The sequence below is a fragment of the Rhinatrema bivittatum genome, chromosome 1 (assembly GCF_901001135.1).
Source record: "Rhinatrema bivittatum chromosome 1, aRhiBiv1.1, whole genome shotgun sequence".
NCBI lineage: Eukaryota > Metazoa > Chordata > Amphibia > Gymnophiona > Rhinatrematidae > Rhinatrema > Rhinatrema bivittatum.
Genome location: NC_042615.1, coordinates 282,719,326 through 282,739,776, shown reverse-complemented (window position 1 = coordinate 282,739,776; position 20,451 = coordinate 282,719,326). Strand labels below are relative to the sequence as shown.

The 20,451-nt window shown below is 43.6% G+C and overlaps 1 protein-coding gene across 1 annotated transcript in view; it reads right to left on the bottom strand.

Annotated features, from left to right (window-relative positions):
• The window catches only part of LOC115087992 (dedicator of cytokinesis protein 2-like), a 1,829,205-nt gene that overhangs the window by 1,605,607 nt on the left and 203,147 nt on the right, over nt 1–20,451 (bottom strand). Inside the window, exon 8 of the mRNA XM_029595813.1 lies at nt 18,447–18,601. Within this exon, the coding sequence (XP_029451673.1) occupies nt 18,447–18,601 (155 nt within the window). The remainder of the gene's footprint in view (nt 1–18,446; nt 18,602–20,451) is intronic.

Here is a 20,451-nt window from a genome sequence, read left to right as displayed (position 1 = left end):
CAAAAGACAAGGAATAAAGTTTGGTTGGTTGAAAGGCACCAGGAGGGCTGGAAACTGAGGAAGGGTGTCCCTAGGTGGAATTTAAGGAGATAGAGAGATGAAGCTCCAGGCCTGCTTGGAAGGGACCCTAAAAACTGAAGAAAAGGAAACAGGAAGTGGAGAAAGTAAGGGAGGAACAGACAGATCCCAGATGACACAGGAGTAGGAGAAACTGAGCTGACCCAAGTGGCTGGTCAATTGGGAGGGAAAAAGGGAATTGGACTAAGGGGCCTAATCTCATTTGAGAAACAAATAAATCTTAGTGTATATCAAATGCTCCAAGGAAGCTAAGTGTTGGTTTCTTTTTATGTTAAAGTTGAAGGCATTGTGATGTGGAAATAAAGCTAGGAGTTTTCAGGAACAGCTGACTGAGCCAGAGGCTGTGTAGGCAGCCTCTACCAATAGCACCTGGTCACAGTCCCTCTATTGTAAAGTGATTTTCATACGGGGAAAAGACATTTGCAATCAAGAAGAAGACAGAGAGACTATGCATGATGACTTCAGATAAAACGCTTGCTAGAGAGAAATAAAGTGAAAGACCATGTGGGGAGAGGAGCAATAAAAGGATTCAGAAAAAAAATGGATATGGAGTTGATGCGATCCTTCATTTGGGCATAAAAGTTCTGTAGAAAAGGTTTATCTGATAGGATGAGCCAGCTTCATTTTAAAAGCAGCCATGGAAAAAGCATCATTTTGATAAAAGTTTAGAACAGAGTGTCTGTGCCTAAACCTGGCAGTATAAGTTATCACCAAAGGCATTCAGATAACCTGTGCTCAGTTCTCCCAGAATAAACAGATTGATTCTTTTGTTTTCCACTTTTCTCTTATCAGAGAGGAGAAAAAGGAATCCTACTTAATTTTTTTTTTTTTTTTTACAGAGTGGGTAGGAGGGATGGAGGCAGAAAAGAACACATCTATAGAAATGTAATAGAAAAGATACCAAAATGTCATTTTTGGGTAAAGATGAAATTTGCATCTGTATTGGATCATTAAAATCTGCTTCGGTTACAGGGACAATGTGATGAATCATAATAATTAAAAAAAATTAAATTTGCACTGCAGCTCAAACAAAGTCCTGCAGGAGGAAGAAAGACTTGCAGAATTAAAAAAACAATAGCCAGAAAAATGACTGTTTCGCTGAACCATCTAATCTTGCTGCTATCAACCTGGCTATCTGAATTACATAGGAAGAAACATCGGAGAGAGATGCAGTGGAGAGAGAGCAGAATCATAATAATACCCAGATACATTTATACTATCATCTGATCTCTATGTGTTCTCTCTCTCAAACTGTATTCTTGCTCACTTTTTTCTTTGTCATTCTTATTACTTATTTTCTTGCCCATTTTTCTTTTGTTCTCGGTCTTTTTGAATCTTGATAACAGATTCTTATCACCTTTTCCTCACCCTCTCTTTCTCTCTATCTATAGAAGTGTGCATGGGGAAAAAAATGTTTTGTTACTTGTTTCATTTCGTTACCTATTTCTGTCAGGGATTTTTGTTTTGTTGTTTTTCCTATTTCATTTACTTTTTTGCAGTTTAATGCATTTAAATGCTATTTAGCATTTTGCGAGTGCTAAATGGATGGAAGTGGCAGAAACTGCCATACTGGTTAAATGGGCAATAAGTCACAAGTAAGAACTCCTCCCTCAATCCCTTTTGTGAAAAAGGGTTCTCCACTCCAAAAAATGTCCAAAGTTAAGCCCTCATCCCTTTCTAATAACTACATCCCCACCCAAAAAGTCCCTTCTGTCATCCTGTTCTTCCATCCTCAGACCATCTTTACCCTAAACCAAACATTTTGTGTCCTACATGGGGGAAGAAATATTCCCCAGTTGCTCCTGCTCTTCTACTACTGTCATTCCAAATGACGTCGACTGATTCAAGCTCTTTGATCTTGGGCCACTGTTAGAGTTATGGAGAGTTTGGTCTAGGTTGACATGGAGAAGGGGGAAGGATGGGCTTTTCAGGGTATTATTTAATGGTCAATTCTGCAATTCTGAGGTGGGAGGGGCAGGTGTTGTGACCTATGGGCCCACGATCTTTAAGCATTATTTTGGGGAGCTTATGGGATGAGGGAAGGCTCAACCACCATGGGCATTATGTATTTCACCGAGGGTGGGGAGAGAGAGAGGTCAGGAGAAGACTAAGCCGGCAGGTATGTACCACAGCTTTTTTTTGTTTAAACAGTATCTGCATGTAACCAACTATAATCCTTTGAATGTAGCCAGTTAAGGGTGAAGATAGCCAGAAACACATTCCCAGATAACTTTAATTCTGCTCTTTTCAATATCTACAGTTAGCCGAATAAATTCTTTGGCTTACTCCAAATATTGGAGTTAGCTGGATGACTTAATCAGCTAACTCGACTCTACTCCTATAATGTCCCTTACTTATTTGGCTAGACTTTAGTTAGATAATGTCTTATCCAGCTAAAATTTAGCCGGATAAGTGACTTTAATATTCAAAAATTGATGAATATCTTTTTGTACACCATGGAGCAGCAGCTGTTTCTCTGTCTCTTCTCTTCAAAAGCTCCTCCTCAAAAGTAATCTCTCTAGCAGACCATTTTTGTTTTTATAAGCTCGAGCTGCTGCCACCGATCTTTCCCCCAGCACTGCTCCTGCTGAAAATGGTGCTCCTGAGAATTGTTTTCTCCTGAGGAGTCCCAGTGCCAGATTTCTATTTCTACCCAGGTTGGTTTGTAGGCAGCACCACTCTTCAAGAATGCCCTGATACTTTTGGCATTGCCACTAGCATAACAATCCCCTCCCCCAGGTCTTTTCATTGCGGCAGGAAGCTAATTGAATGCTTCCTTCTGCTTCTCTTGCTTGCTGGCTCAAGCTTTCCATAGTGGTGGCTTAATGGAACTGTGACCCAACTCACCTCCAGGTTCGCAGGCATGCTCCACAGCCACTTACTTTCACTTTCTCTCCCTCTTGCCAATTCCCTTGCAGCAGTAGTTTCAACCCCTGACTGTCATCACTGAATGAAACAATGGGAGCCAATCAGCAGGGCTCTTGCTACCTTACTCTGACCCGGCCTATTCCTGCTTCTGCCATGGCTTCTCTAGACCTTGCCACAGGTGAGTCTCTCCAGCTACCCATCGCCCTCAACCCTGAGTAAGGAGAATTTATTCTATTTTATTTTACCTCTGTTCACCTTTAAGTTATTCATCAATCAACTAGGGAAAACAGTGAGATGATCAAATTTGCAGAACACACAAAGTTATTCAAAGAATGAATTTGACAAAGGGAAGTCATGCCTTACCAACCCATTAGAATATTTTGAAGGTGTAAATAAATATGTGGATAAGGACAAACTAGTTAAAATAATGTGTCTGAATTTTCAGAAGGCATTTAATAAAGTCTTTCATGAGAAATGCCTGACTAAATTAAAAAGCCTTGGGCTAGGAGGCAATATATTTTCCAAATGGAGAGAAGAATAGTGAAGTGCCCCAGGAATCTGTACTGGCGCTAGTGTTATTTAACATTCATTAATGATCTAGAAAAGGGTGCAATGAGAATATAAGAACTTAAGAAGTGCCATGCTGGTGATCACCTTACATGAGATGATCAAATTTGCAGATGACACAAATTTATTCAAAGTAGTCAAAACCAAAGCAGATCATGAGGAATTGCAGGAGGGCCTTGTGAGACTGGGGAATTGGGCATCTGAATGGCAGAAGAAATGTAATATGGAAAAGTGCAAAGTGTTTCATATAGTGAAAAATAATCACAACTATGTGTACAAAATGCTAGGTCCCATATTAGGTGACAACACTTAGGAAAAGGATCTTGGAGTTATTGTAGACAGCAATCAAATAACCAAATAAAATGTTTCTGTTTCAGAAGCGCTGAGGAGCGATCGCGCCTTCAGTAGGTGAAGTGGCCTGTAGGCCTTGGCAAGCTATTGCGGAGCCGCAGGCGGGAGCACTTGGGTGTGCTCCCGATTCCGGGAAGATGAGCCAAGTTGTACTTAGGGACATCGCCAACTGGTGCGGATCCGCGGGGACGAGAGAAATCTGCCCCTGTGGTGAAATGGACATTGTCTGGGAAGCTGGAACAAGCAATGAAAGTCCTTGAAGACTTGGAACAGACGAGGAAAGTCCTTGAAGACTTAGAACGCAGACATGGACACAGAGGGGGCAAGCAAGAACCTCAGGTGCCCTACACAGCCCGGAGGCTGGTCGTGGATCATGCTGTCCCCAACGTACCCTACACAGCCCGATGGCTGGTTCGCGGACCACGTAGGGAGCGAGACAGGCTCAGGAAGTCTCATAGCAAAGGAGTGAAATAGCCCCTAGGATCCTCCAGAGTCGGGACTGGATTCAGGAGCAGATAAAACATGGAACTTGGAACTCGGATTAAAAGCAAGGAATCTCCAGAGGCATGAGTTGTTCAGAGCGGAACACTGAGACATCAGGACTGGAACAACGAGGATCAGGCAGGAGCGGTGACAAGATGTTCACAGGAGGCCGGCTCAGGAAGAACTGGCTCCAGCAAGGAACTTGCTCCTTGCCAAGGCACTGGAGGAATGACTGAAGGGCCCTTTTATAGGACTGAGAAGGACAACGCCCAGGGAAGAGTCACAGAAGGGCCAGCGGAGCCCCACCTTCACTATCCCTTTAAGAAGGGAAGAGAACCGCGGTCCTGCCCCCTAGGAGCAGGAACAGGAAGTCCAGGAACCTGAACAGCAGTGCTCTGCCACTGACGAGGCAGAGAGGAGGAGCTGGGCTGCAGGCAGGCCCCGACGCTGGAAGCGGCCTCCCTGCCACTGAAGAGGAAAGGGCAGTGGTGGCACTCCTGCCATGAGAGAGTCCCGGCGAGGGCGGCCCATGCCATGGAAGAGGCTCCGGTTGTGGTGGCCTCAGGTCTGCGCCCACGTGGGAGCGGTGGCGGCACCATGCCGCGGGCTGTGGGCAAGATGGCATCGGGCTGGCAGGCTGGAGAGGTCCCAGGCTGCTGCGGTCTCTGGGCCATGAAGGTAAGTGCCTCCCATGGCTCCAGCTACAGGAGGAGTGCAACAGTACCCCCCCTCAAAGGGAGTCCTCTCCCCTCCATTGGGAGGTAGAACCGGGCAAGGTATCTGGAACAAGATGGTGCAGGCGCCTCCTGCAGGTCATCTGGAAAGCATGGAACAGAACATAGAACAAGAAAAGGAACAAACAAGAGAACAAGGAAACAACAACGGAATGAGGAACAAGAGAACAGGAAACAAGGAACAAGCAGTGGAGTAAAGGAAGCAGAGGAACAGCGGAGCAAGAACAAGAAACTGCAGAGCAAAGAACAAGAAACAACGGAGCAAAGAACAAGAAACAGTAGAGCAAAGAACAAGAAACAGCAGAGCACAGGTAACAAAATAGCAGAGCAAGGAAACACGGAAACAGTGGAGCAAAGGAGCAAGACGCCAGAGCAAAGAACAGAGCAAAGAACAGAGAACAGCGGAAGGAAGAAGAAACAAAGAACAAACAAAGAACAAAACAAACAAGGAACAAGAGAACAAACAGAACAAGGAACAGAAGAACAAGGAAACAAACAGAGTACAAGGAAACAAACGAAGAATGAAAAACACAAGGAAGACCTGGGAGGGAATCCAAGGTGGGATCAGGCTGTAGCAATGGTCATCAGTGGGGTGCAGGTGCTTCCTGCAGGTCGTGGGACCCAAACCTGGACTCGCTGTGGAGATGGAAGACTGGATGCAGGCGCCTCCTGCGGGTCATGGAATCCAGAAAAGCTGGTGCCTCCAGCAGGTCGTAGGAAGAAAAAGTCCCCCAAAAAATTCTGGGGTCTAGAAACCAAGAGTACAGGAACAAACCTGGAACAAGGCAGTCCCACCAGGCACATGGCCTTGGCAAGCTGTTGCCGCAGGCCTGCCCCCTAGGAGGAACAGGAAGTTCAGGACCCTGGACAGCGGCATCCTGCTGCTGACAAGGCAGAGAGGAGGAGCTAGGCCGCAGGCAGGCCCCGACACTGGAAGCGGCCTCTCTGACACTGAAGAGGAGAGGGCATCGGCGGCACTCCTGCCACGAGAGAGTCCCAGTGAGGGCGGCCCATGCCGCGGAAGAGGCTCCGGTTGCGGCGGCCCATTGTACCCTCTCAGTATCGTCCACTGAGGGTGGGACCTACAACTACTCTTCTTCCTTTGGACTCAGGTTGAATCCTCTCATAGTATCCCCTTTGAGAGAAACACCTCCACACTTCGGGCCTTTCTACTTGAGAAGAAAGCCCCTGCAGAGACTGCTTCTTAGGGAGAGGTACGCTCAGCATCCCACCCCCTTTGTGGGTCCCTGCAATCTCTTCTCACCAAATCTCAAACAAAAGGATCTCCTCCCATCGCCTCTTAAAGGAGATATTTACCCAATAAAGTCCAATGAACATTTTTTCACCAGATTCCCAAGCCACATAGGCATTGTTTATTTCATCATACATGAAGCCTTCTAGTGGATGACTGATGGAATTACCAAATAGATAAGTGCCAGTCCACATTTTCCTAAACATCTGTAGCCATTCTTAACATCATACTTCCCCTAGTCATGACAATAGTATCCCCATATCACCTTCATTCTACTAAACTTAATATCAAAATCCAAGTAAAGGTTAAATGGTCTCCCCCATCCAGAATCCTTTCTAAGGAACTCTGATGATAAGGCCCACTTGAGAGGCCTATCACATTAGTAAGGGACACTTTTGGGGCTCCTACACATATTATTTCTCAAGTTTATCCAAATAAAATAGCCCTTGCTGCACAAACCTGAAGAACACTACCAATATCCTAATAGCTGATTTATTATTATTGGAGGCATATTTCTGTTGATGGGAACTTGATCCATATCATTCCAAAGTCAACATGTGTTTTCTACCTGAAAAACAAACATCTCCTGTGACAGGTCCTTCTAAGATAGTCCATAGTGCATTATGACCTTACTTCAAGATATCTAGGAGTTATCATGGATAGAAGTCTGACCTTTATTCAATATATAACAGACTGATATAAAGACCAAAATAATTGTTACCCTGCTAAAGAATCTTGCAGAAATGACCTGGGGCTAATGTGTCATGAGTTGTTTCTTTATCACTAGGTTACTCATTGGTGGAGTACTGTGCTCCAGTCTTGTATGGCAGCTCATAAACAAAACTGCTAGATGTGCAGTTGAATAATGTGATGTGTATCATAACCCAAATATTGAAACTGACACCAGTCCTATAATTCCCAGTTCTGACAAACATTCTGCTATCAAATATCAATAGGAACATGCAAACTACAAAGCAGTTTTTACATTTATTTGCCAACAACAATCTCCCTATTAACCAAAACCTCAACAATGTGTCTCAATGACAACTTGAATCCTGCTCCCCATTCTGTGAATTTGCTGCCGCCCAAGTTTTTGTCAGCTAAATCTGGAAGAACACTGGCAAAAACAGTGAAAGAGTGTGAACTTTCAAGAACAAATATCTCATTCAAGATCCAAACATTGCATCTCCTGGCTTGGACATTCCTCGAAGACCCTGGAGTGCCATTAACCACTTTAGAGCATCAGTAGGCTGAATACACATCTCTTCCATAAATAGAAAATGGAGAGCAAGTGCAATTGTGGCTATAGTGAATCATTGTAATCTGCATTTTTTCTATGGAGGAATAAGAAAACTCTACAAAACTTCCTCATCAAGGGCTTTAGTAGATAGCTGGCCTTCACCTTGAAACTTTGTGTCTGAACCATGTGTTACATTATGAATATGCAAGAATAGAATTGCATAGATTTCAGAATTTCCATCTAAATAATTTACTCAGCTATCCCATGAAAGCCTACAATGCAAGCACTTGAAACTTGGCCTGAGCTGGGGAGAAAAAGGGACTTTTGATGATTAGTATTGGTGGAACTTGGCACTCTGCAGAGAAGTGATGAGGATGAGAAAATCAAGAAAACAGGAGAGCAGACTTCTGGTTATGCTCTGAGTGAGAGAGGTTGTGCCTAGTAGAGATCCCGTTGGGCCTGTTTCAGAATTGATCCTAACTTTATCCCTCAGCCGCGTTTAGAGGTCATCTCGATGAGTAAAGAATTGGGCCAGAGTTCAATTCCTAAGATGCAGGCTGAACGCAGTAGTAAAATGCTTCAGCACTAAAAAATAAAGCCCTGGAACTGACAGACATGGTGGACGCCCTACCTTCTGATGAGGAACTCAATGACTTAGTTGTTGAAGTGGTGGGTGGTGTAAACTCAGCCTCTATCATCTTGGAGGCTTTTGCAGCTAAACTAATGAAACTAGGCTCAAGGCTGGGTATTGTCATGGAAAAAATAGCACAGCTGGTAGAAACAGTGAAGGAGAATTCAGCTAGACTTGAAGAGGTAGAAAGTAAAACTAGAGTCGCTGATCTCGAGGACTCACTGACTGCCGCATTTACCAAACTTGACAAATGGGATCACACATTTGAAGTGGCTGCTACAGAACCTGATGACCTGGGAAATTGCTCCAGGAGAAACAAAATAAGGATCATTGGATTGCCCAAAAAAGCTGAAGGGCATGATCTCGTTGCATTTGTTTCAAAATGACTCCTAAGCTGGTAGACCTTGCCTGTGACAATAGGCAGCTTAAAATAGACCACGTGCACTGCTCATTTTTCTCTGCCCTGGCTTGTGGTGGTCAGTCTCGAGTGATGATTGTGCGACTGCATTACATTACAGATAAGTAGTGTATTCTGAATGTGGCTCATTCTGCAAGGACTCTGTTGTCTGAAGGTACTAAAATTATAATTTTCCAAGACTTTTCCTTGGAACTACAAAAGCAGCAACAGACTTTCAAAATATGGGTGTCCACTATACCATGCTTTATCCTGCCCATATGAGAGTCATAATTAATAATAAGACAACAGTCTTCCCTACTGTTGTTGAAGCAGAAAAATTACTTGCATCTATGTCATCCAATGCCTCAGTGGCATCACTAAAATGTGCCTGTGAGTAAAATGTCTGAGCCTTGCGACCTTCGCTGCCCGATGGGAGTGGCCCATTTTTTTATTCTCTCTTTTTGTTCCTGAATTTCAACAGGAAGTTCCAGATTTGCCCATGTTTGGGGGGATTGCAGACTGTGAGTGAGATATGTTGGGACTTTTATTCTATTTTAAAGTTTTTCTTCCCCATCCGATTGCTTGATTCCCCCTTGGCACCATCATTATCTTTGCTGATTACAATCACAACTATTGGAGCGCTGTATACAAGGCTGTCATGGTAGCATGTGCGCTACAGATAAGGAGCTGTGGCATCCTCAGATTGTTGACCTTTCAATGCTTGGCACATGGGTTCCCACCAGCTGCTTGAATTCATGTGTGTTGGTGTAATTGAAATTCAATACAGATATTTTGAACAGTGTTCAGGACTTCTGTTTTCATATATGCACCAATGGTCATTAACTACCATGGAGATGTTCCCGACTTCGCTTCTTCTGCGGTCGTTGGACCTGTGGAAATGTCTGAATATGTCGTCCTCAGAAGAACTGTTTATTCACAGTATTTGAACTTCGATACTCCTGATATTTTTAAGTGTTGGCAAAGTCTCTTTTGTCTTTTTTGTCTCTATCTTAAGAACATAATAAATTGCCATGCTGTGTCAGACCAAGGGTCCATCAAGCCCAGCATCATGTTTCCAACAGAGGCCAAACCAGGCCACAAGAACCTGGCAATTACCCAAACACTAAGAAGATCCCATGCTATGATACAATTAATTATGCACCAACTAACCTCTTTCCCTTTATGAAATAATTCTACAATAACTACTAATTCAAGGGAAAACCTTGCTCAGTGGTTTTTTTGTACAGTGGCTCTGTTCAAGGATAACCACTTTTTAGTTATCCCTCTCACTAGCCCCATATATTGCTCTTTATTATTCACACTTTGTATTCATCTTTTTTTTCTTTTTCCTTTTTTTCTTTTCTTTTTACTTATAATATCCCTTCTCCCTGGCTGCTTATCCGACCCACTCATCCGTTTTTATTCTCATATACTTATCAAGGCTGCCGCCCTCATGAATTCCTATGGGTTCGGATTCGCCTGCCCGACATTGGCCATGTTTCGGCACTGCGTGCCTGCTTCAGGGACTGTGGGAGGGAAATCTACTATGTCCGGTCCGGGTTCACAGTGTTAACATATCTTAAACAAATAAAATCAAAATGCAATGTTTTTACAACCAACTTCCAACGTTAATACAATTCCTACCACCTCTAAGGTATTTTAATACTTACTTTTTCTCTTGTACTACGTGTGTAAAGTGAGAGACGCCTTCAGTACATGACTCCAGCGTCCCTACCTATTCTACCTGTTTTTAAACCCACCGCGGGCCAACGACTCCCTGTCCTCCCCAGACCGAGGCTGCCTCAGGTGCATGTAATCAATCTCAATTGTTGCCAGTACTTCCTCCACATTTTCCCACTATCTAATTTCTATGCATAAATCCGGTTATTGTGCCCCCTATGTGGATCTTATTTGTTTGTTCTTATTTTTTATTATTTATTATTTATTCAAGTTCTTTATTTATTTATTTGTCGCCTGCTGATTCTAATAATTCCCGCTATTGTGATTATCGGACCTGGGGGGGGGGCCCCATCCCTGCGTCGACCGCTTCTGCTCTATTGTGCTGCGGACCTGATGGAGAACTGAATACCTCCACGATCGCATTTTGCGTGTAGTACCAATTTACGGAACTAAACTGATTAACGCGGTCCCTCCCTTAATCTACTAAGTGTGTGCTCCATGTCTTTTATCCACTCTGTGTGTATGAACTTGTCACCTTTTGTGCTATTTTCTATTTTCTAATCTTTATTTAAACCGATTAATAAAAATCGCCGCCTGCTAGTCACAGTTATCCCCTGTCTTGTTTATCGGACCTATTTTCTTAGTTAGACCGCCTCTGCTCTGTTATGAAGCAAACTTAGTGGGGGCTTGAATGGCACCCCATCCAGATCCAAAATCTAATCTTGTTATGCAATGTACTTAATTCTAAGCTGCCCAACATTAAATGCCGTGTCACACTTCTTTCTTTACACAGTCACTTATCATAGTGACCACTAGTTGAAAATGCCGCTGTGGGCTCTTTAGTGAGTGTTAACTTAAGCATCCTCCATGCTCCCGATGTCCGGGGTGTTGTCTCCACTGGCATTTTATTGGTGGTCCCCCGCTTTCCCCAGATTCCTCATTGGCTTTTCTAAAATATGTTTGCTAGTCCCCCGTTCTCCCCAAAAATCTCTATAGACTTTACTAGACAATGAATCTCCCTAGGACATCCATGCTCCCGGACAGCAAGGATTATTTTTCCCTATATGCAACAGCTTGCACTTGTCCACATTAAATTTCATCTGCCATTTAGAAGCCCAATCTTCCAGTCTTGCAAGGTCCTCCTGTAATGTATCACAATCTGCTTGTGATTTAACTACTCTGAATAATTGTGTATCGTCCACAAATTTGATAACCTCACTCGTCGTATTCCTTTCCAGCTCATTTATATATATATATATATATATATATATATATATATATATATATATATATATATATATATATATATATATATTGAAAACCACTGGTCCAAGTACAGATCCCTGAGGCACTCCACTCTTTACCCATTTCCACTGAGAAAATTGACTATTTAATCCTACTCTCTGTTTCCTGACTTTTAACCAATTTGTAATCCACAAAAGGACATCGCCTCCTATCCCATGACTTTTAAGTATTCTTAGAAGCCTCTCATGAGGGACTTTGTCAAATGCCTTCAGAAAATCCAAATACACTACATCTACCAGTTCACCTTTATCAACATGTTTATTAATCCCTCTATCTTTCTTGCCTTTTTTCTCCTTTTTCTTTTTATTCTCTTTTCTGGTGGAATCTAATTTGCTTTTTGAATTCTGTTCCTCTCACAAAGTATGCTCCTTTCATGATCACTCAGAATGTTTACACTCTTCAGTGGATGAGTGTTATTATTATTACCTTTAGGTTCCAGGGGTAGGGGAATGGGGTGGGTATTATGGTTGATTGGTTTGTTGGTAAGGGTTGCTCTTTGGTGCTCCAAGGTATCTTTATGAGACCCACTCTCTGGTCCCAACAGGGGGGTTGGTAGGAGACTTGTGGATTTATGGGTACTATTATATTACCTGTAACGGGGGGCTGGGAGTAGGGATTTCATAGTGTTCCCTATGTTTGAGGCTTGTTCTGATATTGATTTGGGTTTTCTGGTTGGGTTAAAGTTAGTATTTGTGGGAGAGGGGGTGGGGGGCCAGTTGAAGATGTTTCGGGTAACTGGTATTCTGGCTGCTGGCTACTGTCACTGTTCATTAATATCTAGATTTAGATGTGTGATATCTCATCTCAATGCACTAAGTCTTGTTCTTATACCTCACACTCTTTTTCATAGAATGTGAGGCATTGGATACCCTCCAAGACATTGTTATGGTCAGTGATTTAGATATGGGAAGTTACTGACATGGCTGACAAGATAAGCTGTTTATAATTGAATGTACGAGGGATTTCCTCTCGGCTCAAAAGGAAACACATATAACAATTTGCTTGCAGAAGCAGAGCTAATATAATTTTCATACAAGAAACACACTTAACTATAGTGGAACATGAGAAATTGAAGGGGGGTTGGGTTGGTAGCATATATTATTCTTCCTGTAACACACGTAGCAGGGAGTCTGCATCTTGATTGACAAAAATGTGCCCCTGTTACTTGATCTTGTAGTGATATGGATGGGAGGTATATGATGTTGGAATGTTCTATGCAGCAAAGAAAATTTACATTGGTGAACATATATGGTCCCAATCAGGACCAGGTTGAATTTTTTTAAAAAGTTGACAGATGCCATTATAACCTTTGAGTTTGACCAGTTATGTGTCGGAGGTGACTGGAATGGGAGCACTGAGAGGAGAGGATCACCTTGCTGGTGGCTGAAAAGAATCAGTAAGGTTTTGCTTGGGAAATTTTCTTTTTTAAAAGTATTGGGACGAAGTTAACTATTTGGGAATATTATTTAGTGTGTTTGTGTTTTTAATAGTCAGTAAGTGTTGCATTCGGGACTGCTCTACATCCTCGCTCCCCCTCTCTACCTCTGTGGCGACGCCCTCCGGATCTGATGGACGGCTTGCTGCCACGGTGTCTCCATGCCGCTTCTCCCCGGCGTCCCCAGACCAGCTCGACGTTGCCAATCCTCCATGTCCCTGATGACGTAGGGCGTGCGCGCGCGCTCCGAAGTATGTACCAGCAAGGGCGCGAACCTCAGGGGCGTCCCCCTGTATTGACGTCATCCGCTTCCAACATATAAGGTCTTCACTTACGCTTACGATTTGAGTTAGCAAGGGACATGGATATGGGATTCGTTCCAAGCTACTCTGCCTCCTCGGACTTACCAGAGGTACCCGCTCCTCGGGGGCCTCGCTCTCTTTTCTCTATTTCAGATTGCAGATAGGAACCGGTACTCGTTCCTCGAGGGCCCATGTTCCTGAAGACTCTGAAGATTCTCTATTGCCTGGAAGCTATCGCAGATACAGACATTCATGAGTTACCACCGCTCTCTCAGAGCTTTCCCTGGAACCAGGTACTCACTCCTCAGGGGCCTAACACCTTCCAGCTACTGAGCCTCTTTAAGAAACTATGTGAGATTGTCATCTATTACTGGCTATGAATATAGCATACCCTGTCTACTCACTATCTATAGTCTCTCTACAGCTCAGCAACCCTGAGATCGCAGTTCCAGTATCTGAGGGATTTCAGCCCTGCCAGGCATATCAGCTCACTGCTGCCACCTCTGAGGAAGGAGAAAAGAGATGGATGGGCAGGGAAGAAGGCAAGGACAAGAACAATTTGGAGAAAGACCGAGGACAAGCTGGATGAAGACTGAAGACAGGAACCAGGCTGGAAATGAAGACTAGGATCAGGCAGAGAAGCAACACACCCTACTCAAAGTAGCTGGACATGTTGTTGAAGTGGTGAGGTACAGACAGCAAGGGCTTTTTATAGGTCTGAGCATGTGATGTTTTCAGGTGGCACGGTGGGGATTTTCCCATGTGGGAGTGATGTCGGGCACACGTGTGCCTATGGAGGAGTGTGGCCAATCAGAGTGGGTGGCGTCCTGCTGCTTGGAGCACTGTGGCACCTCATGGCATCCCACTGTGAGGAAGAATGAGGATGTTTAGCCACATCAGAAGCTGGTGTGGACAGCCCGGCCAGGAGGGTTAGTGTGACGGTTCGCAGGAGCAGCCATGGAGCACCACACATAATAGTACCCCCTTCTTAAGCCCCTTTTCTGAGGTTGTGGGTTTCTTTGGGTACCATCGATGAAAGTCTTTCAAGAGATTGAGGTCCAAGATGTTGCAAGCTGGCTCCCAATAATTTTTTTCTGGACTGTAACTCTTCCACGAAATCAGATATTCAGCTTTCTTACCCTTCCGGTGGGAATCCAGAATCTCTTGGGCTTCATATATTGCGTCTTCATCAGCTGCCAATCCTGTGGTTCAGGTGACACTCTGAAGGCTAAGAGAGTATTACTGGTTTAAGTAGTGAAACATGAAATACACTGTAGATCTTCAACGCAGGGGATAGCTTTAGTTGATATGTACAGGACCCAGATGCTGAAGCACAGAGAAAGGCCCAATGAAACGTGGTGCCAGACACATAAATAAGTCTTTTTAAATAAATACATTTTTAGATTTCTTTTGAAATCATTTTTATCAGTAGTACTTGAGAAAGACATAACCTCATCATCAAGCTTCTCTACTGGTCTTGTCCTTCAATCCCAATGAGTGGGGAAGTGTCATTGACAAATCTAATTGGCTAATGGACTGTACAGTGCACAGTTATGCGCTGGCTGATTTACAGATTACAGACTCTGTCAAAGCTCATCAAGTGAGAGCCATGGTAATTTCAGTGTCTCATCTCAGGGCCACTTCCACTGAAGAGATATGCAAAGCTGCTACTGGTCATTAATTCACACCTTTTATATCCCACTGTTGTCTAGATAACATGTCTTGAAGTGTCAGTAACTTTGGACAGGCAATTGTACACAGCCTCTTCACCCAGTAGTCCACTTTTCACCTGGTGTGACCAGGTTGTCTTTTTTTTTTTTTAAATTGTTTATTTATGATTTTAACATGTAAATACAATACATTACTTGCTATAAAGACTTTTACAGATGGAGTACTCTATACATATTTTCAAATCCATACTACATATTTCAAAAGAATCACTTTTCATACATCCATCTGAGATTTTAAAGAAAAATTTAGAGAAGCATTTAAACATTATGAGCAATTATTTAAGCAATAAGTATAAGAAATGTAGGTTCCTAAACCCCTTCATTTATACTAACTGACATTCCTTCAATCTCCCAGAAGGGTTCTGAGATGCTCAGGGTCAGTGAATTGATAATTCTTTCCATTCAATTTTATGGCACATTTACATGGGTAGCGGAGAATAAAATGACCGCCCTTCTCATTTACTTTAGCTCTTCATTCGAGAAACTGCTTCCTTCTAGCTTGTGTGGTTTTTACTAAATCAGGATAAATCCATATTTTATTCCCATAAAAGGTTTTTAACCTATTGCGGAAAATGTTTTTTAAGATAGTATCCCTATCTGAAATAAATGCAAAAGTTACCAACATAGTACCTGTTTTTTTCACCACAATTTCATCTTGAGATTTTTCTAGGAGATCAGACAAATCTATAGTGGATTCAACATTTTCTCTACAATCTTTTACAGCATTATCTTGTGTCAAATTAACCTGATCCTTTGTTTTAACTGTATTACTTATATAAAATGCCCTTACAATAGTGGGCATACTCTGACCAGTTATATTCAAAATTTTCTCAATATACATCCTAAACAATTCTATAGGAGAGATCTTATTTATAAAAGGAAAATTGACAATTCTGAGATTCAAGACACGTGCATAATTCTCAATATTTTCAATTTTCCTCTGCATTTCAAACTCGGCCTTAATTTGTTGAACTTGAATCTTTTTCACCTTCAAGAAGCGTTGATCAAAAATATTATTCTGCTTTTGCAAATTAATCAAGGCTGATGAATTACTTTTAACTGTATCATTTGTTTCATTAACAACTTTAGATAAATCCTTAATAAAAGAGTCTAACTTCACTAAAACATTCCACAAAGTATCCATGGTTATTGATGTAGGTCTTACTATTATTTCTTGAGATTTTGCTTTCCCCTTCATATGTTTCGGCACTTCTTTAGCAGATTTTACATTCATTTCTAGTTTACTCTCTTTAGTTTCAATTATTGAAGGAAGAGTCCCCCCTTCCAATACTTCTTTCCCATTTAATATTTCACTAACCTCTTCCAAATCCAACCCATCCTGGGAGCTTTCTGGCAAACTGGGGGAAGCCACAATGCAGGGAAAATAAGAAAAGTTCCACTGAGGCACTGCCAAGCAGGAAAAAGGCTCCACACACCACAATCAGGTAATGAAAGTTCTCTTTACCTCAGTGAAAATGCCAAAGAAAGGCTGCTTTAGTTGTTTCCTGTAGCCCCTCCCTGTAACAAGGTCCAACCTGATTGGCTCTTGGGTACACCGTTGGGGCAGGCTCCTGCCTACCCCCAGAAGCCACAAATCAGGGAAAATAAGAAAAGTTCCACTGAGGCACTGCCAAGCAGGAAAAAGGCTCCACACACCACAATCAGGTAATGAAAGTTCTCTTTACCTCCGACCAGGTTGTCTTTTAAGTAATTACTTTGCAATGCAACCCTCTGCTTGGGACTCCCCTCATGTTATGACTGATTTATGTTTGCTTGTCAACAGAAAAAGCACATTGGCATATCTGTAAACAGGATTCTTCATGGACAACAGAATGAATCAGAAATAATTAGAGAAGCATGTGGGGATTAGAGAGTTGACTACCTTGGTAAAGCCTAACTTCTAGAAGAAAATGAGGGGGCTCACAAGGCAGCATGTGTGTGCGGGAACTCCTCCTGTGCATCCTTAGTAAAACTTTTGCTGAGCTATGAGAACTGGGTCCTTGTCAGTGCCATTAAATGACATCACCTAGGCATTAAGGCTGATTCATCTTGCTGTCTATGTTGAACCCAGTTATGCTATAGCTGCTTCACAAACCACACTGCAAAAGAAGTGTACTAATCTGTTAAGCTCAGGTCAGTACGGACTTTAAAAAAAAAAAAAAAAAAGGGTGTCTACATGAAATGAACTGGCGATCTTAGTCCATTGCCAGTGACCAGAAATGTTCATATTGCTCCCCTATCATATTCCTACAAATCTGTGAATTCTGCTGCACAATTTGTCACAGATTTGTAACAAGGACAGGATAAAAAGGAAAGAATTGCATTTCACTTCTAACTGATGATTTGATATGAAATGTAACAGTAAGTTATCAACTCATAGTAATGTATCGTCACCGTCTTGGGAATGTGCAGTTGGCCCAAGTTTATCTAGAGTCACCTAAGTGACAAGGCGAGCCCAGATTGCTTTTGGTCTGATACATGCACTCATTTTGGGAGGTCAGCGCTTGTAAGCATGTATTAACTCTAGAATTACTACAGTTATCCAAGTAACAGATGGAGCGATCAAAATAACCAGAACTGATTTTATGAGACATTTGCAGTTTCACGGTACGGGCTGTGTGTACTTAAGAACATAAGAACATAAGAAATTGCCATGCTGGGTCAGACCAAGGGTCCATCAAGCCCAGCATCCTGTTTCCAACAGTGGCCAAAACTAGGCCACAAGAACCTGGCAATTACCCAAACACTAAGAAGATCCCATGCTACTGATGCCCTTGATAGCAGTGACTATTCCCTAAGAATAATTGATTAATAGCCATTAATGGACTTCTCCTCCAAGAACTTATGCAAACCTTTTTTGAACCCAGCTACACTAACCGCACTAACCACATCCTCTGGCAACAAATTCCAGAGCTTTATTGTGCACTCCATGGTGAGACCGCACCTTGAATACTTACACGTGCATGGTTTAATCTTTGAGACAAGCATATGCTATAGGCAGGATCAACCAGGTAGCCACACCTCCAGAAGGGGCTGGGTGAAAACCCCCTCCCCAGCCCTTGCCACCACCACCCTCTGTCCTCTGCTGCCACGTGGCAAGGCATGGAGCGGGTGGCTGGGCAGGCAGGGTCACTGTGTGCCCCGGACAGGGGCCCGATCCTCTGCCCCATGGCGAAAGGTAGGATCTCGGTGTAGCTGAGAAAGGAAAGGTCGGCCTCCCTGTGGGGAGCAGGGCAGTCTCGTGCCCTGAAGAGACTGACAACTAATTTTCAGCACTGATTCATATCCATGCTGTAAAATGTTTTGACCCTTCAAGGTTTTTACTCTCTGTACTTATGTCAGTAAACGACTTTTTTTTCCTGATATTTCCCCTCCCCCATCCCCTCCTCATACCTGATCATTTTTTGTTCATTGGGGTCATACAGTGCCATGAAGAGCTCCGCCTCCTCACCGATCTTACAGACAAAGTTTCGGACACATACATAGAGGTTGTGCATTGGGGACGAGGCAAAACGAGTGAGTCTTCCATATTCACTGTGCTTGTTGTACTGTGAGAGACAGAGAAAGAGAAGGGAAAGGATTTATCAGTGAGGTAGAGGGCTCTGTCCTCAGCGTCTTAATTCGTTCATTCAGAAGCTCTGATGGAATAGACTTTGAGTCGGTGAGTCAAGCTCCCTCTCTGGCCTTATTCAAGTCCAGCCTAAAAACCCATCTTGTGAGGCTACTTTTAAATCTTAACCCTTGCTTCTTCAGATTATACACCCTTGTTTTATCATTTTCCATAATACACGAAATGCCACAAGTCTCTTATTTGTCCTGTTTGTCTTGAAGAGATTGTAAGCTCTGCTGAGAAGGGACTGTCTCTTAGGTGTATTTTTACAGTGCTGCGTTCATCTAATAGTACTTTAGAAATGCTAAGCGGTAGTAGTTGCTGTTTGCCTAGTATTGGAAATACTGTTCCTCACAATCTTACAGTAAAAAGCTGAGGCTTCTGCGTACTATGCAATATTTCAACAAGCAATAATTCTTGCCTATCAATTAAAATTGTTACTGGGGTTGTATGATATAGTTGCTGGCTTCTGATTTATATTATATTTAGTAGGGATGTGAATCGTTTTTTGACGATTTAAAACAATCGTCAGATATATTTTAAATCATCAAAAATCGTTAGAGCCGCGATACAATAACAATTCCCCCGATTTATCGTCAAAAAATCGTAAATCGGGGGAGGGCAGGGAAACCGGCACACCAAAACAACCCTAAAACCCACCCCGACCCTTTAAAACAAATCCCCCACCCTCCCGAACCCCCCCAAAATGTTTTATATTACCTGGGGTCCAGTGGGGGGGTCCCGGTGCGATCTCCCGCGATCTCCCGCTCTCGGGCCACGGCTGCGTTAATAGAAATGGCGCCGGTGGCCCTTTGCCCTTACCATATGACAGGGCAAAGGTAGCGCCGGCGCCATTTTGGTTCCTGACACCCGACGTCACGAGTGCAGGAGATCGCTCCCGGACCCCCGCTGGACCCCCAGGGACTTTTGGCCAGCTTGAGGGGGCCCCCTGACCCCCGCAAGACTTGCCAAAAGTCCAGCGGGGGTCCGGGAGCGACCTCCTGCACTCGCGCCGTATTGCCAATATTCAAAATGGCGCCGGCGCTACCTTTGCCCTCACTATGTCATACGACACTTTAAAACAAATCCCCCACCCTCCCGAACCCCCCCAAAATGTCATACGACCCGTATGACATAGTGAGGGAAAAGGTAGCGCCGGCGCCATTTTGAATATTGGCAATACGGCGCGAGTGCAGGAGGTCGCTCCCGGACCCCCGCAGGACTTTTGGCAAGTCTTGCGGGGGTCAGGGGGCCCCCTCAAGCTGGCCAAAAGTCCCTGGGGGTCCAGCGGGGGTCCGGGAGCGATCTCCTGCACTCGTGACGTCGGGTGTCAGGAACCAAAATGGCGCCGGCGCTACCTTTGCCCTGTCATATGGTAAGGGCAAAGGGCCACCGGCGCCATTTCTATTAACGCAGCCGTGGCCCGAGAGCGGGAGATCGCGGGAGATCGCACCGGGACCCCCTCACTGGACCCCAGGTAATTTAAAACATTTTGGGGGGGTTCGGGAGGGTGGGGGATTTGTTTTAAAGGGTCGGGGTGGGTTTTAGGGTTGTTTTGGTGTGCCGGTTTCCCCGCCCTCCCCCGATTTACGATTTTTAACGATTTTTTAAAAAAAAACAAACATGACGATCAGATTTCCCTCCCCCCCCAGCCAAAATCGATCGTTAAGACGATCGATCACACGATTCACATCCCTAATATTTAGGGCACTTCACGTTCACGTTTTTATTTTATTGTTCCCCGGGTTTTAGCCGTGTTTATTGTAACGAACAAATACGGGAGGAAAA